Source organism: Squalius cephalus, assembly GCF_949319135.1.
Source record: "Squalius cephalus genome assembly, chromosome: 17".
Taxonomy (NCBI): Eukaryota; Metazoa; Chordata; class Actinopteri; order Cypriniformes; family Leuciscidae; genus Squalius; species Squalius cephalus.
In genome coordinates this window covers 29,829,477-29,854,461 of record NC_137138.1, presented here as the reverse complement: position 1 = coordinate 29,854,461, position 24,985 = coordinate 29,829,477, and the positions used below count along the sequence as shown (strand labels likewise).

At 37.4% G+C, this 24,985-nt stretch overlaps 1 protein-coding gene across 1 annotated transcript in view; it reads right to left on the bottom strand.

The window, feature by feature from the left end:
* The window catches only part of gabrb4 (gamma-aminobutyric acid type A receptor subunit beta4), a 105,772-nt gene extending 96,265 nt beyond the window's left edge, over positions 1–9,507 (bottom strand). The window contains exons 1-2 of the mRNA XM_079847022.1: positions 9,192–9,507; positions 6,828–6,922 (exon numbers count right to left, since the gene is read on the bottom strand). Of these exons, the coding sequence (XP_079703148.1) occupies positions 6,828–6,922; positions 9,192–9,271 (175 nt within the window). The 5' untranslated portion in view covers positions 9,272–9,507. The remainder of the gene's footprint in view (positions 1–6,827; positions 6,923–9,191) is intronic.
* Between the last annotated feature and the right edge of the window lie 15,478 nt (positions 9,508–24,985).

The following is a 24,985-nucleotide window of genomic DNA, read 5'->3' as shown; positions in this document are numbered from 1 at the left end:
AAAAAAAAACATGTAGTTGATTTATGGCCTCGGGTGTGACATGTTGCGTATCTAGGCAACTGTATTCATGTTCCATTCTGTTGATTAAACTTTCAGCATGTTTTTTATGGGCAGCACATAAACAGGCCCCGGCAACATATCCAGACTCAACCAGACCTGCGAACATGAAGGTATCCTTTGTTAGAGAGGATGACTTGAAATGAGAAACAGCAATCTCGTAAATTCAAGGTCTTCAGAGACCTTCAGAGGCTGCCCTGATTATTGAGGTTGTAAATAAGGCCAGCACAGGCTGTAATTAATCCTGTGTCTTCCTCTTCTAGACAATGGGGAATTCGGTTTCATTTGAATGGAGCAAAATGATCATTTTCCATTGTCATTTTTCCACTGGGATATTTACACTCTTAGCAGGTTTATACATAAGAGATCATGTACAGCCGGCTGGCCACGATCGCGAAATAAACCCAGACAGGGTGATCAGGATTTGCAACAGGTTCGTTATAACCCTGAAGTTTCATTTGAGTTACATTCAATGACCAACTGGTTGTGCATTATCTCACTTATTATACGGCTGCTTATCTAATAAATAAATACATGGAAATACATTAAATATTGTTCTGAATTGAAAATATTTTAAGTTTCACTAAGAAAAATAGTCCATTACTATGCAGAAAGCAAGTGGCATGGAAACAAGATGGTTGTGCAACAATGTTACAATATTAATTTATATCCTGTATTATATGTCCAACTTTCTATGGACCAGTTATTCAACATATTTGTAATGTTTCTGTCTTCCACTATTTTAAGTTTTCATTTATCCAAGTCTTTGTATCTCTCACTGGTTTATGTTAAATAAATACATAAATAGCCCATCTTGTTGGCAGAGGCATCTTATTACACTAACTCCGCCCAGTACTGTCTATTTAAGCCAGACAAAATGACAAAAGACAAACTTTTTATGCAACGGCTCGAGTTTGAATCCACCATTTTCCGATTCCCATTCTTCTCCCTTTTCATGGCCCCCAGAATATTTTGTTGTATGAATTCCTGGACATGCAACATATCAAAAGAAGGAACATACCCTCAGCTTTTAAACAAAAATAAAATAAAAATCTGTTTTATTCTAGCTTCATGCATTCTTTTTTAATCAACAATTGAATGTTGGTAAGTTTCATAAAAAAGCTACATTTTAAGCAAAAAAGCTGAGAAAATCAAGTTTTTAACAAAGAGTACATCTGGATCATATTCAGAATGATGATCAAAATGGAGTAAATCCATCAACACCCCTAATGCATGCAGAGATCTCACTTGTTTCTGCATCTTCTTCACATCTGTTTTGATCAGGAGATTCAGTACTCTTTCAGAAGATTCGTGATAGCGCCCCCTAGCGTATAACAGTGAAAAGTCAATTCTGTCAATGCGTTTTCTCACAAATGACGGACATTTTCGTCAATGGTGGAGAACGAGTTAAGCAAAAATTAAGGAAACATTTGAAAAGTGGATATAAAGTTCATTACATATTTTAATAGACCTATAATTGAAACTGGATGTGGTGTCCTGATGTTGACTGGACGGGCTAACACATTGACCGCAATGTGTGCAAATATGTTACTACAAACCTGGACCTGCGAGGACACCTTTACCGATCAGAATTTTCAATATGGTTAGGGGTATATGTAGGGATAGCGATGTAAGATCCTAATAAGTCAGCATCAATTTATGATTTTAATACATATAATAATAAACGTTGAATGTTATTACATACAGTTTTATAATGTACTATAACAAATGAAGAGCAAATAGTATCTGCCACTATTTGCAATAAATATGAATAACATCTAACTATACTATTGACACTTGCAAAGAAAATACTGTGAAACGAGTAGATACAAATTCAGATTATAAACAGATACATTTAAATAGTTAAATAGTTTTTTCATTAACAAATGTACAGATTTTTTTTGTGGTTGAAAGTGGACTGTGTCACACAAGATTTGTCTGCACCATGTATTATGTTTACAGTGTAAAGGAATCATGTAAACATAAACATTGCTTTGGCAATATGTTAATTTTATACTGACTTCAATTGTGAGTCACAAGTCTTTTACGCTTCACTGCGTTGCTGCCTACAACGAGTTTCAAATCAAGTATTAGTAAAATTTCAGTCAGGACTCAGGCTATTGCCTAAGAAACAAGGCAGTAGACAGCAAAGCAGCAGGGTTTTGTATTCCACTCAAGCTGAGTCTGATTTGAGTTCTGCTCAGACAGGTTGCTTTCTCAGACCGTACAGCACACCCATGGGCTACTTGTTGAGAGCTGGAGCCAAAGCCAATAACTATAACGCTAACATGAAGGGCAACAAAGTCGAGTGTAAAGCAAGGCTGAATAAAATGACTCATCATCTACTGCTGCTGAGACAATGAACCCTAACAGGGTGAGAATGGCTACAATAGGAAGACTGGAACTAACAAATACATGGATGGATGTGGGTGGGTCTGCTAGAATACATTCACATGATTTAAAGGGATAGTTCACCCAAAAATGAAAATGTTGTTATCATTTACTCGCCCTCATGTCGTTCCAAACCCGTATGAGTTCCTTTCCTCTGTTGAATAAAAAAAAAATATATATATATATTTTAAAGAATGTTGGAAATCAAACAGTTGACGGTAGCCATTAACTCCCATAGTAGGAAAAAATACTATGAAAGTCAATGGCTACAGTCAACTGTTTGGTCACCAACATTTTTAAAATATCTTCTTTTTTGTTAAACATAAAGAAACTCAATCAGGTTTGAGAGTAATTGGTGAGTAATTGATGACAAAATTTTCATTTTTGGGTGAACTATCCCTTTAAAGTAAAAAAACAACAACACTATTTTGTACTATACAGATACAGACTATACAATGTATAGTATGAGAAAATACAGCTTTTCTCAGTCGCTTTGGTTAATTTCCTCGTATCATCCGTAACTATGCAAACCAGTCACCACACAATGGATTACCTACAAAAGCCTGTAACAAATCAATAGCTCATCAATTTATGTCAATGAACATTATCAGTGCCATCAGAATAAGTCCTTGCGTCATTGGTCACAAACAAGATAGTCAAAATGCTTAGCCATGTTGTTAATAACAGTGAATACTCTGACAGTATTTCCTGATGATGGTTTTGATGACTAACTGAAAATGCACAAGGCGGCACTTTTTGTGTATGGCAAAGATTAATTTCAACTGTACAAATTTAGCGTATATAAGATATTGATAGCAAGAGACAGGTCTGTTTCGCTTTTACTGTTTCTCTGACAACAAATTACAGTAAAATGTCAAAGAAAGAGACATGTATGTATCTCTATAATATATGCGTGTATCTGTATAAGTTTATTTACTGTATGTAAAATGTGAGTGGACTACTGTAACATAAAGCATTACAGCATTACAGTAAGTGCACAGTATTACAGAAGAGTGCACATTGTTGGATTACATACCTGTTCTGTTCTGTCTAAGGAACGTTTGAATGATCGAGGACACGGTTGTTCTCTCAACATTTGGCTGCCCCGCTCGACCAGCCTCTGCCATTGAAACGCCATGATTGAGAACATAGTACACAATAGTGGCCTTTATTTTATCGGAAATGTGCCTACAGTACAGTACGTCATTGGCCTTTTCTAACTCTTCAACTGTTTTGCCTCTACCCTTCCTCCAAGCATCCTTATACTCCTCTTCTCCGGCTGTTGACCCTGTTCATTTCTCTGTTGTTCTTCTATTATCAGAATTTGTACCAGTGTTGTTCTCTGTCTACCAGATATGCACCTCTGAGCTGGTTGATCTAATGCGTTACATTCCCCTTTATTAGTTCAATTCAAGATTCATCTGTGCAGTTCATCAATTCAGGACACATTAAAACAAAAAAAAAATCTAATAGAAATGTATAGAAAATATGCTTGACAGAATATGACAACTAGTTCAACCATTTTGCATTTAATGACTTGCGCAAATAACGAATGCCTAGATGTTTTGAGGGATAATACTATTGAACAGAGTATAATGTATTATGATCAACATGATATAAGGAATTGATAATGTAGGAAACAGCTGACAATTGTACATAATCAATTGCATGAACGTACCAAAGCACTGGAAGTTTGTTCAAAAGAATGATAAATTGCTTTTATGATGTGCACAAGTGACTATATGATGTGGAGTTTGATCAAGTAGTTTTGAGAATTTCAACTGTGATCTGAGCAATGAAACCATAGAGACTGAGAAAAATGGCAATGTATTTTTGAACTTTAAATCATGTAAATATATTCAAGCAGACCCCCCCCCCCCCCAAAAAAAAAAAAAAAAACTAAATAAATAAATAACATAAAATAATTCATTTAAATGAGCAAAATATATGCACTTTAATAATAGTCAGTTTTGTTTGAGGCACATGGAAGTCAACTAGATATCCAAACTGTATAACCATTTAATAATCAGTACCTTTATGATATTTAAACAAAAAATTTTGAGCACCAAATCTATATATCAAGCCTGCTAAATGGAATTGAAATTTGGCATTTTCAGTGTTAATTTTGTCAGCAAATTGGAAGGTGCAATCTATAATAAGACATTTGCACAAAAAAGAATGACAATGCCTTTAAAAAACGCAATGTGCAATGCAATTTCAGTACATTTAGAGGTTCATTAAACTTGCTTGTGGATATTTTGTTAATGGCATTATTATTTGGGTTTTTTTGCGCAGCAATACTGTTGCGCAACAGTTTTTGCGTGAATTCATGTGTGTGTGAGGAGGCTTTGCCTTCATGTGTGTTGTGATGTGACTTGGGATGCACACACACACACACACACACACACACAAATACACCACGGCCAAGCCCCGCGGCTATCCCTCTAGCCGGCCAGAGAGATGAAGCTCTTTTAGGGCAGCCTGGTTTCCCGACAACCTAACTGGCCTCTTTCTTTCTCTCCATCTCTCTCCTCTCTGCCCTCTTCACCCCCCCCCCCCCCCCCCCCCCACCCCACCCCACCCCACCCCACCCCCTCTCCCCTCTCCCCTCTCTCCTCTCTCTCTCTCTCTCTCTCTCTCTCTCTGGCTAGCGTAGCTGCGGTCTGGGTCCAATTAAAATGCACGGTGCTCCAAAGCTGAAGTTGGTCAGCAGTTGTGTCAAGAGACTTGGGCTCTGACTGATGATAGAATTATCAGTATGTGATAGACTACAGTTCCCTGGCCTGCATCAGAGCGGATGCTGCTCCCAATACAAACGTGCAGCGCTGTATCAGTGCTCTGTGGAGGGGCCATCACTCCTGGTGAAACGATTCAAAAATCCTTTGTGTGGTGTAAAAATGGTGTTGAAGAAAATAGAGAACATGTAAATGATCTCCAATTGACCCTTCGCAGGGAGTTTGATTGACAGGCGATCTGACCAATCATAATCCGCCATCCGCCGAATCCGCCATTTTTGTCGGACAAAGCAGTCAGGAGAGTTAGTAGATAAACGTCGGAGGATTTGAACTTGAAAAACGGTGTGTACTGACATCTTTCTGCGGTAAAAACAACATTCCTTCCTATGTTCATTCATGTTTATTTGATGTTATAAATTAACTAGAAGGAAGAGATGATCAGTTCATGAGCAGCTTTAACTTAGGCTCTACAGCGATCTGTCAGACACATTGAAGAGCCACAAACCGTTATTTATTGTTTAAATTTCTTTTAAAAAAATGACCAAATTTGAAAGGTGAGACTTTGTTTTATATCAAAAGTAACCTGGTCTGTCCTGTCTGTCAGTACATTGTCAGTGCGTTGTTAGTGTCCTCTCTGCTCCGCGATGTATTTTTCACTGCGTGAGAACATGGTGTGGCGTGAGAGCAGCGTGGCTTGTCGGACATAGCAACAGTAACTAAAGGGGGCGGGTCTTTGCGAACGGTCAATTGGTCAATGTGTCCTGAAATGCAGCAAATCAGAGGAATTCTATATCGGACTTGTCATCTCTACCAGCAAATTCCAAAAGGCCAAAAAGGCAAGTCTATGGTAAAAACATGAATACAGTTTGAGGGAATCTATCAAATATTGACAAAAAACATAAATAATACACATATGATATTTAAATAGTGGCAAACATTGACATACAAGTAGATAGATGAAGGAGAGCTGCAAAGCTGAATTGAAAAGTACATTCTGTAGCAAATTTATAGTCTTTTTGCATTATCAGGGTCAAACAGAATGCTTGTGATGAATAGCCAGACAAGCCAACTTCTAGTTGTGGTGAAACAAAATTTCCCCCCGACTTTGTGGTTCGAAAAGCATCTCGTTGTCCTTCAACAATGTGAACGTGTGCAGAAATATGGACCATGAGCTGCAACCTAAAACTGTGTGCTCAGCCTTTGTGAAAACTGTACCCACACAACTTTTTATAGGAAAGGAGGGGTCCAGGGGAAAATAAATAAATAAATACGGGATCCAAGAGTACAAAGTGCCTTTCCATCCCAAACAGCTCCTTGTTTTCTTTGCCTAACCTTGAAATTGATGCTATTAAACCATGAGATGTTTCAGCAATTTCTTGAAAATATCTGCCTTCAAACAGTCACTTTATATTCCATCTTTACATGAGATCATGAGCAACAAACCAGCAAGTTTTGAAAACCTTCCTACACAGGAGATTTATGATCAGATGTGCAATGCGGAAAACATAGAACTATATTTTCTATACACATACAGTACTGCAGTACTGATAATGTTTATCACTAGACTCCAGATAAGTGATTTCTCTGATAGCGACTGACTGGTGAGAGTATAGGAATACGTTTTTAAGAAAGGATCATGTGTACCTCCGAAGTCTGGCCGGAGACGGATGTCATACCCCTTCAGCAATTTGTCCACTGTCGTCTTGGCCACAGATATTCCGGTATTTCCGGTGGAGGTGCTGCAAGAGAGAGAATTGAGAGCGCTTTTTGTCAAAATTCAGCTAAACCAAATATACAGCTTATAGCAAATTTGTTCATTCATATGATGTAATTGAATCATATATCCTTGATTGTTTATTAGCAATGTAGCATTTTGTTTTCATTCAGACAGACTGAGAATGTTTGGCGTAATTGCCAATCCGAAGAGACTTATCTTTAGATCAATATAACCACCACATAATCATTAACATAAATCTATGTGATTGAATAATTTATTGTTTTACAGAACATAAAGTGTTACTGAAAGCGCAATTGGATCTTAAACAGAAACATCTAATAATGACTGTGCACGACTGTGTCCTGTTGCTGAGACTATAACAAAAACACTCAAACATCATACTGTCATATGGGGGTGGTCAGGTCAACATGTAACTTTGACAACTGGCATGACTGGGTTTATCTGGTTCAAACATGCAGTCCAGAGCCAGGGTTTTTTGACTCGGGGTCCTGGGGCCCCTGAGGCTCTGTCAACAGATGGGTAGTTGACGCATAACATATTCCTTTTTTCAAGCAACATCAAGATTTTAGGATCAAATTTATATGAAGACATTTTAAAATTTAGGTTCACATTTTTACAATTTGGCCTTCACTAGTTCATTGTAGATAATATTGTTGTATGACAGACACATTTTGAAAAGAGCAAATATTCTACACAGCCTCAACTAATATGTGGTCATTAAGGCTGTATGCATACTAATTTATAAATAAAATAGTTTTCAATGTAGTATAACGTTACACGTTATGGACATGTCTGCTTACGAAAAATATGTAGTGTTACCTTTAAAAATGAAGAAAAAATGTATCTACATATTATGAATTGTTGTCTCAGTGTGTGTAATTATGTTTGATAATGTTAAAATTATTCATGAAAATGAATACATTGAAAGTGTTGGGAGTCCCTTGTTGAACCTGTAGGTCTATAAAGGTTCAAAACCCCTGTTTAGAGGCATATGTTAGTGTTTGACAACTAATAATTTGCACATGAAAAAGCTTATGTGGCTTCAAACTAATGCATTTGAAAATTCCATACCTCAGCCATGCACACTGCACTTGAAATGAAAATAGTATAACTTCAAAATGGAAGGCATTGGGTTTTAAGCCACCACTGTTGATTTCAATTAGATTTAAAGAAAATCATAATTATCACGACATGCGATGAGTAAAGACAGCAGTGTTTAACATATAACAAGGCTTGTCATTTGTCTCACAGGTGTTTACGCATACACAGTATGAGATGGAGAAAAGATATATGTGTCTTCGGCCTCAGAGGCTTCAAATCCACGTCGCATCTCAATGATCACCAGCGAACACATGTCATTAACCATTATTGACTAATAGGCGTCGTCGTTTTTATTCTTATTGGCTGAGTGATGATGGATCTCTTCTAACGCCAGTGACATGGTGGTATGGGTGGGGGTGGATCAGAAGAAAAGCACTGATCATTTGTAAATGTAGGCTATATTTCACTCAGTGGATCATTGCATAAAGATATATATATATATATATATATATATATATTGTTACAGATGAAACCGAAGGTTGTTACAACATTTTGGTTAAAAGTGATTCAAAACATAGCTCTGTCATCATGCCCTGATTTTAATTGATGCCAGAATACCGAGATGTCACTGTTAAATCACTGGGCCAAGTGGATGGAGAATGCAGTATGAGTATTTAGAAATATATATATATATATATATATATATATATATATATATATATATATATATATATATATATTCAATTAGTTAATAATTAAATCATTTACTGTTTAACTGGACAGGGAAATTATTATTTATTTTTTTATTATGATTTTCAAAGGAGAATAATATATAATTGACAAACAAAAGACATGACAGATTCTAAAGAAAAATTGTTGGTTTTCAATAACAGGCCTATATGCGCTGCAGAATTGAAATAACCATGTTTCTCACACATAGCCTATGATTCTCTCTCTCTCTCTCTCTCTCTCTCTCTCTCTCTCTCTCTCTCTCTCACTCTCTCTCTCTCTCTCTCTCTCTCTCTCTGTTAGACACTGCACACACATAATTTGACAGTTTATTCAGGTAAAAAAAAATAAAAATAAAAATAATGGCATAGGAAATTAAACATTTTGTACGCTATATCCCTATCAGTGAATCATGTGAGTGTCTGTTGGGATTTGCCCAAAAAGTGGGCTCATTCATCCAATCCAATAGTCATCATTTCCAATATTTAGAATTTTCTTACCTTTGTACAAAGCAGACAAAGGACAAAGCCGCCAGAGCAGAAACAATTCCACATAATTTGTCTTCTTGAGGACCCAACATTTCCACAAATCCGTTTATTCAGTTTCAGTAATCCAACCGCCTGTGCTCCAAACTGATGTAAAACAAACAAACAAACAAACAAAAAAGCAAAGCAAAACAAAAACAAACAAACAAACAAACAAACCCCCCAAAAAATAAATAATCCAAAAGAATCCAACAGAAGGGGATGGGAGGGAAAAAAGGCCAAATGAACGACAGAGATCAAAGCACCAATGCACACATGTGTGATGGCCCCGCAAAATAAAATAAAAATAAATAAATAAAAAATAAATAAAAAATACAGAAAATGTTTAATGGGTCCCAGTTGTTTTTTTTCTTCAGCTATGGAAATCCGTGCAGGTCAGAGACCCCCTCGATCAAAACCAGAAGATCAGACATCTCTCTCAGCTTCGACTGGACTTCTGGGAAAGTGCTGGAAAGTCTTCTTCAACCAAAACATGGAGAAAAATAAATAAAGATAAGATGATGATGAAAAAAAAAAAAAAAAAAAAAAAAAAAAAATGGAAGAGAATCAATCTTCTTCTACACCTGTCGTCGCAATTTCCAGGTCCAAAGCTGTGGGCAAGCCATGGCTCCAGAGATGCTCCTTCAAAGAGGGGGGTGCTCCACAGTAAGTGATATTTTTATTTATTTCCCCCCCTCAGCTATAAAGGTTGGAGGCGAAGAAAACAAAAAAAATTAAATCTGCATCCCCTACTGCTGATGGTCGAGATATTCCTCTCAAAGTCACTGGGGAGAAAAGATGCACATTTAAAGAAATGCAGCAGAGAATATCTGATGCAGACGTCAGAGCTTGTAGTCCATAGTACAACCTTATATGAAGCAGAAGCGGGGTGAAAAAAAACGTATGTATCTCAATAAAACGCTTGCAAATGTCCAAGCTTTGTCTAGCCTACTGGAAAACCCCCCTTATCTCTCGATTGAATCCCCGAGCATGTTCCTGCCCTTGTTCAGAGCAAATGATGACACACTTCAATTGCAATAACACCTCCAGGAATCGTAAAAAATAATCAAGACTGGAACAGAAATCTCCGTCGTACACGCTTGGATTTCAAAAGAAGAGTAAAAGACATGGTCCCTTTTTGAATGTGCTGAATGAAATGCCGGTGTTTGTTGAAAAAATAAAAGCGAAAGCGAACTAAAGAGGAAAGGCAGTCTGTCCACGCGCTTGTCTCGCGGAGGAATGACGTCTGTACTTGTCGGCTCGCGCGCTGCAACCTATTAAAATGCTGCGAGAGTATACCGGCGCATTTTCATGCATTTCTTCCACATTCTTCAGCTCAACACACCCTCAAAAACACAAACACAAACTCAGAAACGAAAAAAAAAAAAAAAAAAAAAAAAAAAAAAGTAAATAATGACGGACAAATAAGATTTTGAAATCAGTGCCACTTTTTCGCACACGCCAACATGCAGGTTGCGATGTTATATCAAGATTAAGGTACAAATGAAATTATAAAAATCATTTTACATATTGCACAAATATATAAGTGGTGTGATTTTTCCCATGTATTTTTACTCGTAGTAGATGAGGGATGCAGGCATCTGCTGCTGTCTAGTTGCTAGGCAACCATGCTAGCAGTGATGCAGAGCAGTGGTGTTTCGGTGGCACATTTAAAGGAGCTTCTCTGTTGCATCTCCTGGACAGGAGGGCCCCAATGGTGATGTGGACATCCTCAATCCCCATTTAGTGCTTTTACGGTCCCCGCTCAAACGTGAGGAACATTGATTTAAAGGGAAGAGACCGACGGCCGTCAGCACTATCTGCAGCAGTTCAGCTGTGCTTTACAAGATTAGCTTAATGAGGCATTACAAGCCATATCAGTAACACCCTCTGACTTTACATCATATGTTTACTGGGTGTAATGTGGAGTGGATTCAGATGTGTGCTTGGTTGTGGTCAAGCCAGTGACTTGGGTATATGGTATCCTAATGAACTGTCTTTTCTGAGAATATTAAAACCTTAGTGCTCTTTCATGTATCACAATAAATATAAATCCAACTAAGTTTATACTGCTTGACAGCTCATTATTGTCTTCTTTGAAAGAAAGCTCCATCAGATGCACATTTGCTGAGGGCTATGACTGAAGAGTAAGTTTAGGACCATGGACAGTATCATGTTTGCTCAGCTGAGGAAGTGTGGCTTCAGGACCATAGACAAGGTCCTATGTAGCAATTTTACAGTACATGCAGCACTAAAAGACGAAATGGGCTAGCAATTGTTGTTTAAATAACATCTGTATGATACTTTTTTTTCATCATTATGGCAGAACATCATAATACTGTACCTAAAAACTGAAAGTTAAATCTGGTTTGTTTTCATTTTGGAACAGTCCCCAGTGATCATGTAGAAAAAGTAAAAGACCAATATATACAGTATGTGCGACCTGTTCTGGACACCTTTTACAAGCGTCTTTTGTCTTTTAAAACTAGTTTTCTGCTTATGTTCCATGGCATTCACTTGGGCTGAATGTGCATTGGTCCATTGTTGTTGTGCTTAATGTTCTGGAGAGGAAATTCCAGTGGAGAAGTGTGGGAAAACGAGTGAAACAACCTTCCGCTTCCTTTCATTTCACCCGCCATGACAAACATCCTTCTGTTTTAGGTTTTAGCAATTCACTTGGACAACTTGGCATTATTAAAAAATAGATTGCTTGCCTAAATTGACACGTTAAGGTAAGGATGAGCAGTAGAATGGATTTTTGGCAGTCTTTTAATCAAATGAAACACAATAATCCAGAACTCACACGAATAACCAAGGGCAGCATAAGACAAGACATTACCGGACCAAGAACAGAACCAAACTCTGGACTTAAATACACAGGGGAAGCTAATCAAGAGAAACTGAAACAGGTGCGTAACATGAAACCAAGAAAACTAACTAGTGAATACAGAACTAAAACACAAACAAAATTAACATAAACCTGACAAACTGTTTCATTTAGTTATTTCATATTTCATTTTATTATTTATTTATTTATTAGCTTGCTCTAATGCTATTTCACCTCTTATTTCAACTGAATTAATAGTAATAATAATAATTCATTACATTTATATAGCGATTTTCTCAGCACTCAAAGCACTTTACATTGAAGGGGGGAATCTCCTCAACAACCCACCACACACCAGCTTATTGGTGTAGAGGAGACAGAGTGATGAAGAAGCCAATCAGTATATATATGGGGATGTTTAGAAGGCCATGATGGATGGGGGCCAATGGGCAAATTTGGCCAGAATGCCTGGGTTAAACCCCTAATCTTTTTTAATGACTCCTAGATTTTTAATGACCACAGAGAGTCAGGACCTCGGTTTAACGTCTCATCCCAAAGGACGGATGAGTTGTATGTTATAAAACTCATCGAATTGTATTATATTGTTGTTGTTCCTTATTTAGGATTTCATGGCTGAGTTCATTCACTTATTTCCAGTGTCGGGGGTAATGCATAACAAGTAACGCAAGTTGCTTAAACAGATTACTTTTTCAAGTAACGAGTCAAGTAACGCATTACTTTTAAATTAACATCAAAATATCTGAGTTACTTTTTTCAAAAACGCAACGCAAATTATTTTGTTTTCCCATTTATTGATTGACAGCTCTCATGTCCTCTTGTGGAGAGAAATTGGGATTGAGGTGTGTGCTGTGTAAGTATGATGGTTGTTGTAGTCATAGACATATAAAATACACAGATGCCCCATTGGCATCTTTGGACCGTTTCTGCAATATATCAACGAGTTCGTCATGTTGGTCCATGCAAGACAAAACTGGGAGCTGTGTTTTTTGTTTTGTTTTTCACAACAAAAAACACAATAACACTTACATTTCTCAACCAATTTCAACGGTTTATGATCTGTGTGGAGTACGAAAGAAGTTTTCGTACTTCTTCAAATTACTCAGAATAAAATTCAAATGTAGTACCTACTCAGACAGCACACAATTTCGGACGCACCGTAGAACTTTCCTCTCCTGCATCCTATTCTTCTGCAATCCAGAATGGCTGCACAGCTAAAAGGTTTGTTTGAGCTGCGCCCTCTACTGTACAGGACTGAATGTGTATTTCCTTCTGCCTGAGGCTTATTAATATCACTTTTGGTGTGAAAGGACCTTTATATTTGCCAAAATTAGAACTTTTTATTTTTGTTTTTATTATGAACCAAACAAGCAAACCCAGCTCAGGTGAGAAAAAGTAACGCAAAAGTAACGTAAGTAGCATTACTACTTACTTTGGTAACAATTTACTTAAAGCCTTTATGTATAATGCATTATAAAAGTAGTTTTAATACATTAATTATGCACCTTATAATGCATTATAGTCTCATGGATGCCTGTAACTACAGGTATAATACATTATAATTCTTATCTAATAATTGAACACACCTTTAAGAAAGAATAATACATTAAACACATGATAAACAATCAAATATTGTAATGCATTTTAACTTTGGTTACAATTATTTATGAAAAAAATATATAACACAAAAGTAACTTTAAAAAATATTTTTATTTTATTTCATGTGAACTAACTGCATCAGGAAAATCAATTCACTGACAACTAACGTATAGTTGTCTCTTAATTTTAAACTGAGATAAAGGAACAAGGAACAACATAAAATGCTTTAAATCAGCACACATTAAATGAGCAGATTATGAATTATAAATTATGGCAATTACAATGTGATAATGCCCTCAAAATGGTCATTTTAGGTCTAGGTATCATCACCCAAATGCACATGTGTTTCATGATGAATATGCATTAGTCAGCCTCTGCATTTGAAAGTTAAGGAGCAAATGTATCATATGATTAGCTAATGGAGGCATGTTTGTACAAGTAAAGTCCTGCTATTGCCATTGACCCAAGGGTCGAATGAGCCTACTCTAGTATAAGTGCATTCTCTGGTAAAATGGTGCAAACCTTGACAGACCTCTTTCAAGTGAATGTAGAGAGTAAGAAGGTCATTGAGACAAATTTCCTAGTTACTTCTAAGCTTCACCCTCTATCCAACTTCAAGTTGGATGCAAGACATCTTTGCAGTCATCTCATTAAAGTAAGGTACTTTAGAGAGAGCTCCAGGCTGTCCGAACGCCATTAGATGCTTTAATGAATTAGAATGACAGCTATGATATTAAAGACCACTGGGATAATGACAATGGAAATGACAGTGCTCCTTTGACACCACTGTATGCGTAGTTATTTGAATCTAAATTGCTCTACAGTCAAGCAATAGAAGAAACATGGCTGCAGGCACAAGAGACCAGATTTTATGATGGCTTCTTTTTTATTTGTAAATGCAACTGAAATCAGTTTCAGTAGACTGATGATCATCACCGTCATCATCTTCTCGATAGATAGATAGATAGATAGATAGATAGATAGATAGATAGATAGATAGATAGAAAAAAATGATAAATTATAGAAATTTCACATTTTTTGGTTACACTATTTCAATGGTCCTCTTTAGACATTCTACGTGTTATAAGTAACTTGTCAACTACATGTCTAACCCTCATTAGAGTATTAGTAGACTGTTAGGGTTCGGGTAAGTAGAATAAGTTGACGTAGTTGCAAAATTACTTGTAGCCAAAGACTATATCGAAATAAAGTGTCAGCAGATATTAAAGGATTAGTTCACCCAAAAAAAAAAAGAAATTTCGGTCATTAAATAGGCTACTCACCCTCATGTCGTTCCAAAACATAAGGCCATTCATTTGCATGACAACAGCGTTCAAAAGTGCGCGTTTTTGAAAACAGTGGACCATCAAAATAAAATGTTACCCATTTGTTTTTGCTACCATACCATCATCATTTATTTTGAAAGATTTTAAAAATGTTTACCCTTGCCCCAACAAAACATTCAATCGCCAAACTTCAGTCCTATGCAATTACTTTCAAGGGGTCTTTTTAAATAGTTTATCAAAAAAAAAATATTTCAAATTAAATGACATTTCCACTACAGAATATTATCAAGCATACTGTATTACATAATTTCAGATGTTGTCCATGCATTTCATAAATAAAAAAAGGACAACATTCTCCTGTGGTGTATGTCCAATTGTTGGCCATTGTTAGTTGACAAACTGTACTAGTTTATTTTCTAAAATCCACAAATCCACTATAACCCTTCTTCACACCGTATAGTGAGGCTATTAAATGTTGGGTAGCCATAATCAGCTATCATTAGTCATAGATTTTTTATGCACTTTACTTTTTGTTGCATGTTGTCTCAGGGGAGGCTGTGAAAATAAAACGTGTATCTGTCTCAATTTAAATATCTCGAAACTTGAAGGCAATCATGAGGTAAATTCGAATAGCTACAGCAATTTCACCAGTGCTGACTCATTCAAAAATGCGCTTTGGAAAGCATACTTGAACACATGCACTTTGGAAGTGCAACAGCACTTGAATTTGTTTGTTGCAAATTCTCTTATTAAAAATGTCACTCAGTTGTGTTGTGGAAGGCTAATTAAGTCCCCCCCACCCCACCCCCTCTGTGTGAGGTTTACATCATGATGTATTGCTTTATCTGTAGGAATGCAGTCCTGAAATGGCTTAGATAGACATTCTTTCTGTTTCCGTTGCTGAATTCTAAAAATGCGCTATTGAGCACTTTATTTGTGCTTACACCAATTATTTCAAACTTTGCTTGAGTGTGACACAGTTCAGAGTGAATGTTTAAAGTCTGCAGAATACAAAAAGACACTGCATCATTCCTTCACACTTAGAGGTGCAAAATGTGCAAATAAAAAAGATTTGATTGAAAAACAGACCAGAAATGCAGGTCATGAAACTCTGTATAATGTAAGGGATGTCTAAAACTTTCTTACATCAAATGTTCCCACATCAAAGTCACTGCGAACTGCTAAATGCAACCAACTTTACTATCACAATTTGATGCATTTCATAGTTTATTAGGACATGACTTGATTTTATCGACCTGGAATTGATTAGATCATGAAAAGTGTGTATTACATACCAGCATAAAGCCAGACCTAAATGTACGTTTTCTCAGACAAGGCCTAAATATGTGACTTAACATTATCCAATAAAGTCACATTTGCAGAAAATAATTACGAAATAAATATATTAGAGTCGTTTCTGATTTCATCTAACAGAACTGACTCTATTATTTGATTATATTATATTAATTAGATTAATACTGTAAAAAGTCATTTTTATACTGTATATGTACATGGCCATTTCATAAATAAATGGTGCATTAAAATTATTAAAATATCAATTGTTGTGATATTCCAAAATTGCTAAATTTCATATTGCCAGCAATAATTTGATTTTGTTACTATTCAAAATACACTACTTTTCAAAAGTTTGGGGTCAGTAGGATTTTTTTGGTAAAATTTTTATAAAATAGATGGTAAAACAAGGACAGTAAAGACTTTTACATACTACTATACACACGTCTTATGCAGTGTGTGTGTGTGTGTGTGTGTGTGTGTGTGTGTGTGTGTGTGTGTGTGTGTGTGTATAAATAAGTGTCTGTGCACTCTCAACATAAATACATATTATTCTCAAATTCTATATGCCTCTACCTGTATGCTGTTCTTTTGATCTTTCTAGATATCATCAAAGATACAGAAAATACTGAAAAAGTATCACAGTTTCCAAAACTCATGAGTAATGTTACTTGAGCACCAAATCAGCATATTAGAATGATTTCTGAAGGATGTGATGTGTGTGTGACACAAGACTGGAGTAATGATTCCAGTAGACAGTCCATTCCCTCTCTATGTTCATCCAGAAATATTGGATTCCTGAGGTGCAATGTACTCTTAAGGTAAAAGCATTTAGAATTTGAGAATAATATGTATTTCTCAACACGTGCACGTATTTATACACACACATGTTGCATAAGGCATGCAAGTTACTAGGTCACTCTCACTTCTTAAATATAAATAATATCACATGCTTTATGCATTGCTGCCTTCAAGCCACTTGTCTGCTCTTTGTATATACTCATTTCTTTGTTCATTGCTCACAAATATTTGTGTCTAAATAAGAATACAGAAGTGCAAAAGTTCCAATAAAATGTGTTTTATTGTTTTTAATAAACTAGGGTTTCATGTGCTACCACACAACCAAGACAATACCAAATGTTGGCATAATATACGGGTGGTTGCTGTACAGATTCATATTTCCTTAAAGATATTACAACTGTTAAAGATCAATTAAGCTATTGATTAGAAAACCAGGTTGCCTGTAAGTCAGGTGTTTGTTAGCCATGTAAATCAGTCTTTCCTTGACCAGTTTATCAGTAAATCAATCAAATAAGACTTTTCACCGGGGCTGGATTATAGACTGGGAGAGTGGGACCATTGCCCTGGGGCCTTGGACTGCCACGGGCCCCTAGAGCCTCAGGACACACAGACTGCCAAAGGAAGCTGAAAACCAATTTACAAAAAGCTGCGAAAAATACAAAAAGTTGTGGAAGAATACTTCTAATATCAAAGGTCAGAGTAAAAAAAGTGTTCAATTTCTTTCGGTAACACTTTACAATAAGGTTTGCAATGCTGTAAAATATATTGCTCATTATCTGTTAATACATTAACTAATGCTAACAAATGAGACCTTACTGTAAAATAATACATTTTATTTGGACACCATTGGACATTGGTGTTACATTGTTTAATGTTTGTTGTAGGGCAGGACCTCCCGTCATCTGGAATTGATTGGATCATTTGCTAATTGCTGTAATCTCATCTGAGTAATATCATTGCAAGGGGGAATGGAGTTATTTATTTGTTTATTTTTTTTATTACACAAAATGTAAATCATCTATAGTAAACATTGCGGCTTTCCAAACAAATATGAATTGTCAATTTTGACTTCATGGTAACTAAGAGTTCTAACATCTAACCAAATCTTGGGTAATTGTTTTTTAGGTTTTTTTTTCTTCAAAAATATGTTCCCCCCCCCCCCCCCGTCATATACTGCACATATATATAAAAAAAAATGACAAGATTTGGTTACCATTGACTTCTATAGTATGGACAAAACAAAACAAAACTTTTACTTTGCACAGAAGTAGTTGTACTGGTTTGAAACGATGTGTGTGAATAATTTACTGACTAAGGACAGAATTTCCCTTATTTTGTGGCTTAAACATCAGTTAAGTTAGCTGTAGGGTTCTCCAATTTGTAGCCAATTAAAAAATCTAATCTGTAAACTCATCCTCATTAACATTTTAGTTTTTTTGTTAGGTTTTTTTTTTTTTTTTTTCTACAGCTGGCCAAACTGCTCTTAATATAAAAAAAAAATAATTGTTTCCCCTCTTGCCTCAAGAAGGAACAGAGCGTTCCAGGACTACAGCAAAGTCACAAGGTTGAAAAATACATCCCGATATAAGAGTCTCACCTTGATGGGAAGCGTCACAGCAGGAGAGCTTGCGGCATGTGAAAATCAATGGTTGTAAAACTGATGAATGTTCGAGACGTTACTCTCGTATCATCTTGCTGACGACTTTCTGCAAGGATTTCATTCATCTGTTTTCTAGGGCCAATCCCACAACCCCCTTCCCTTCATACATTATGGGATACGGGTGGCCGTAAGATGAAGTGTTCCTACTGCAGTCATCATGTTCAAATTCAGTGGCCTTGTGAATATCATCAAGGGTCATTTTACCTCAAAATATATATTTTTTTTTGTCAATGATCATCACTCATGAGACACGCAAATTCCAATGTTGTTTGACGTCGTTGATAAATTCCAGCCAATTCCTAAAGATATTGGGTTCACTTTATTTTGATGGTCCCTTTAACACATTCTTTTGACTATAAGTAACTTTGCAACTACATGTAGTTGCAAAGTTACTTATAGTCAATAGAATGTGTGTTGGAGGATCATCACAATAAAGAGTTGGCAGATATTAAGAAGACAGTCTACTAATACTCTAATGAGAGTTAGTTGACATGTAGTTGCAAAGTTATAGTCAACAGAATGTTCAAAAGGGACCATAAAAATAAAGTGTTAACAAGATATTATATGGATTTAGAAGAATTAGAAAATTGACAAATTGAATAATTTCTGTTTTATCTCATTTAGTAAGATAATTAGTAACTCATCTATGAGGAAAACATCACACAACAATCATTCATTCCCATTTGTTAGACATTGTTTTGAATAGGTGTTGATATTTAAGTAATTCTCTTCATGCCTTGAATAATGTAAAACAAACTGTATGAATATCTAATCATCAACCCAGCATTTTTTCAGAACCTGCAAGTCCATATGAAAGAAAAAACATGCACATGTTGTCTGGGTCCTGCCCTGGCAGTCTTGTCTGTTTTGTCTTTGTTTAATGTTATGATGTTTTATTAACAAAGTTTGGGAGGAGCACGTTCAGATAATTAAACTGATTAACATGAGAGGAGCGCATTAAGTCAATCAACTCAATTAACGACAGCAGACTTACCTCAGTTCGTTGACAGTTTATTAGCATCCCTCCAGCGCCCCATCTCCTCACTTGTAGTCCTAACTATTCTTATCACAACCGGGGGGAGTACACTGGGTTCGGGCCAAAATTCAGCGTTCGGAGCCCTCCCCCTGGACAGCACAACAAATACGCATAACTCTTACTCTACTTCATTATATGTAAGTGTGAACTCATGAATATTTGTTTGTCTTGTGCTTAAGCAAGCACATGGCTCAGTCTTTGTTTGTCTTGGCCATGTGCTACTCTCGTCCCGCCTCCTTGTTCAGTCCTTGGTTGAATCCGAAATCGCCCCCCTAAACGTTAAATCACTATTCCCTACGTTAGTCCACTAATACGGTTCACTTGAAGAGTGAATGAAAACGAGTGAGTGAATTCGGACTACCGTTGAGTGCACATTGGCTATACACTCGTTGTTGTGGTGCAATGTGGTATAGAATGAGTTCACTCGATAACGTCCACTATGGTTTCGGACACCACTACAAATGGCTGTCCTCTCAAATAATGCCCTATTTGAGGGTATAGGGATTCAGCCCTTGGGTGTGTTCGACATCGCTCTGGAGAAGCTGCGCAGAATGAATCAGCCGGCTGCTCTCAAATCACTCTCGTAGTATTTTGATGGCATACGTCAAAGTCACGTGGTGTTGGCGCTGTCTCAAGTCGGACACAATTTCTAACCAGCATGCACTACTTCGGTCTGCACAGCGTGGTATGAAGTCGAACAAGCCTCTTGTCTAGTCCTTGTTTGCTTGATTGTGTTCACCTGATCCTCATGTGCTCTGTTCCCCTTATATCGTGCTCCTTTCCCTCATGTCTTTGCTGGTTTGTTGTGTGCGTTCATTGTGTGCATGCATTGCTTGCAGATCTTGTCAGTCAGTGCTAGATTTAGGTTTCCTTGTTTGATCATTTTCTTTTGATAATTAAAGTTTCCCTTGTTCCTGTGTTTTTACTCTAGTCAAGGTCAAGTCTTTTGTTCCAGTTCCCCCTAACCGTATTTTTTTTTCTCTCGGTTTTTTTTTTTTTTTTCTCTAGTTTCTACTGCAAGTTTGCAGTTTTGTTTTTAATTTCCTTTGTTTTTAGGTCCAGTATTTATTTCTAGAATTACTTTTGTTTTTGTCTTGTCTGAAAGATAAGGTGTTTATTTCTTATTTTTATTTTTTTTAACTTCAGTATTATAGTTCATTTGTATTTTCCCTAGTCACAGTTTTGCCAGTTTTTATTTTACTCTTGTTTCTGTTTATCTCTTGCTGTCTTGTCTTGTGTGTTGTCTTGTGTTGATTCCTGCCCTGTATCCTGTTCTACCCCTGGTCATTGACTCTCCCGGCCTGGCAGCTAGTCTGGTGCTACGTCTAGTCTCATCACCAACTGTCAAGCCCCTGGTTCTCTGAGCGGCTGCCTTGTCTCCATCATTGGCTGTCACATCTTTGCTGTCTCAACCCTGACCAGCCAGTTCTCCCATTGTGTCCTGCCCCTATTGTTTGGACTTTGTTCCTGCCTCACTATTCTTGTGCTGTGTCTTTTATTGTTAATATCACCACCCGCTCATTCTGCATCTGGGTCCTCCATTTTAGAATCGTGACACATGTATGAAACATGCACATTATGAAAATGTGTGCCTGTTTTTACAGTATCTGTTCAATGTAGACACATTTGTGTTTATATTTATGCTTCCTTCACAACCAATAGCCCAATGTATATCATAAATCTAAATTCTGTTGTAATGATTGTAATGTTATTATCTGACCAGAAAACTCTCTTTTAATTGTGATCACTCTGTATATCTCTTGCCTATGAAACAATATTTGTCTACACAGTTCTTAACAGGTAGCATAGGTCACAATCCCAAAAAAAGGGTGGAACATCTGTTTTGAGAGGGTTACAGTTGAAGGGAAAATGTGCGTCCAATCATTAATATTGTGTGCATATCCATTCATCACTTGATTAAAATAAGACAGATACCATGCCTTAATCCTCAAAAATCATATACAAAACAAAACCACAGAAAATGTGACCCAGACAACACTACAAGCATGTTCGCACGCAACAAAAAGGTTTGTGTCAACCATAATATGTTTTGTATGTGGTGAATTAGTGACTACTGAGAGCATGAAACCACAGAAATTAAGTTTTTAATAAATTAGTGAATAAATACATTTTGTCATTTTAGTAATTTTGTTTATTTCTGCATAGTAACATCAGTTAATTTCCTTTTTTTTTTTTTGCTTTCAAGAACAGTTTTGGTACAATCTGAGTCCTGACTAATCTAAAAAAACATTTTACATTCTTTCTTGTATCTTTTTCAGCTGGTAGCATTACAATTTGTAGCCTTTTCTAATTGATTTCCTCCACACAATAAGGCTGAGAAAAAAAAAAAAAAAACTCTTTTGAGCAGCAATGGCTTTCTCTCCCCCCACTCCAAATATCATTTTCTTCAATAACATTCAGTGTATTCAGAGTACAGTAAACCTGGTGGATATTAATAAATCAGCAACCATGGAAACCCTACCACATATTTTCACACAAATGAAATGCGTGCACAAAGTGTTTCATTTGTATACAGAAACACTTGAAGAAAACACATGAAGAAGATGACATATGTGTGTCTGTAATGTAACACAGCCTGTTGTAAATAGCAGCGCCCCTGCTTTGGCCATAGACAGTGTGGGCTCTCGGCGAGGAATGCCTGTGAGAGAGGGTTAATGAATCTTTCTTGCAGATAGATATTGCCATGGAAACAGCTGCGTGACTGCTTGCAGCTTGTATTCAGTACACACAGGCAAGGGTGGAGGGTGGAGGGTGGAGGGTGGAGGAGGGTGGTGGTGGTGGTGGTGGTGGTGGTGGGGGGGGGTTGCTGAGAATGAGGCAGAGGCAGAACAATAGCGCCAGAAGTATTGTACAATTCTGAAAGCTCTGACGTTCAAAGCACACTTAGATTGTATTTAAGAATTAAGAAGGGTGGAGTCGATTAAAAAGGAAAACAGAAAAGGAAACTCAGTACCGCCCAATCCCCCCTTCCTATACTCAGCGTTTCTATGCAGTGTGATTCAAAGGAAAACATAACATGCAAGATGGTTTGCACGGCATTGGATGCAGGCATAGTTTGACACTACACTTCCTGTTGATGCAATTCAGGAAATGCAAGACGAAACCATAAATAAAGGAATTAACTGCCAGAGTGCAATACCTTAGGCAGTGCAGCTGAGCGAATCGAGAGAGAGAAAGAGGGGAGCAAGCGAGAGAAGAAAGCTGTGATGACGTAGCAAAGGGGGCACACAGAGAATCCCCCTACCCTCCTCTTCTGTTTTCCCCTCCATCTTATTCCTCTTCTTCCCCTCTGAGTGCTGGCTGAGCAGTGCTGCGTTTGACTTAATCACTGGAGCAGCGCTCTGGAAACATTTAGAATCCCTTTTCACTGCCCGAGGCAACTGGGAGAATGCATTAAAGACCATGGAAAGGCCTTTATTGTAAACACTGTTGGTACAGCACTCTCTATCTGTCAGACGTTCAATGTGAAAGAACGGCTTTATCTAGAGAGGTTCTATATCACAACAGATCACTGAGTGTTCTAGATCCAATTCTAGAATCAGCACAACCCAGTCACTATTTTTTTTTTTTTGCAACAGCGCTGTTTGAAGTATTGATGTGTTTAACAAATACAACTTTGGTTTTGAGGTATTGTATTATATGTTTGGTTTACACTTGAATCACATTGTTTCAAGCTGGTATTTCATAATGAATCATTTATGATAGTACTTTCTTATGAACTCTTTAGTGTCCTTTCTCCGACAGAACAAGTAATAACAAATGCCTCAAACACGTGCTTTTCTATTCATTTTAATGTAAATGATTTCATGAACACATTTAAAGGCTTTAGTCCAGGGTGACTTGCATTAATTGTGCATGGGTTTCTCTGTAGCTGGCCAAGCATGCTATTTGAGGGAAGTAAAAACAAGTTAATTATAAAATGAATAGAAATATCTGATCATCCTCCATAATGTGGCCACTATTTACAACTCATACCGTCTGTAAACTCTTGTATTACCAAGGCAATGGCTGATGAATTTACATTCCAACAAGCTCTGTTATCAGCCCCACAGTGAAAAACCATTTCCCTACAGGCTGGGCCAGATCGGTACAGAATGGAATAGTCACGTTTCATCGATCCATGTGTTCATTTTGTGTATCTGCTGGTTGTTGTGGGTGCGGGCTTTGAGTGTGTAGTGCTTGTTTGTTGCTTAGTAACCAGCTGATCACTTAATTAGTCCGCAGCTGCAGCTAGTTACTTCTGTTGTTAGCTGCCTATATCTAGCGGGAGTGATTATTGCTGGGTGTCAGGTCGTCACTCTTGTCTGTGTTCTCTCACCTACAGTAGTTCCTGTGTCTGAGTTTCCTAGTGGAGTTATTTCCGCAGCTAGGAATAATGGAATAGGATCGATCTCGTCTGTATTTCCAGACTTCTGGAGATCGTTTGGAGTTCTCTTCATCCAGTTCCAGTTTGGCATCGGCGCTGGGTTTATTCATATCACTCATCCTCTCATGTGAATGTGTATCCTGGTCGCACGCCTTTTATACGTGGTGTTTTGAGTATTATCCCTGTTTTAACCTGTCTTCAATAAACTGCTTGCTTGCACTTGGATCTACGACTCTCATTCTGACAGAACGACCCGACCATAAATAGATCCAGCCAGCATGGCGAAATTGCAGAATGTACGGGCCAGTTCAGGACTCAGCAGAATGAGCATCAAGATCCTGCCACCTGCTAACATGCGAGAGAGAATGGCTCGTCATCGTGGTCTCACTTCTCTTCGTCAGGATGGCTTTGAGGTGGGGGGTTTTGCCCAATTCTTTTGAACCATGTTTGTGGGGCTAGATCAGGGATGGGCAACTTCAGTCCTGGAGGGCCACTGTCCTACAGAGTTTAGCTTCAACCCTAATCAAACACACCTGAACAAGCTAATCAAGGTCCTCAGGATTACTAGAAAATTACAGGCAGGTGATTTTTTCAGGGTTGGAGCTAAACTCTGTAGGACAATGGCCCTCCAGGACCGAAGTTGCCCATCCCTGGGCTAGATCATAATGATGCTGCTGTGAAGGCGGTCCCCGCGCCCGCTGCTGTGAAGGGGGTTCATGCGCCCGCTGCTGTGAAGGGGGTTCATGCGCACGTTGCTGTGAAGGCGGTCTCCGCGCACGCTGCTGTGGAGACAGTGTCTGTTCCTATGCCTGAGACGGTGTCTGATCCTGTGCCTGAGACGGTGTCTGTTCCTGTTTCTGAGC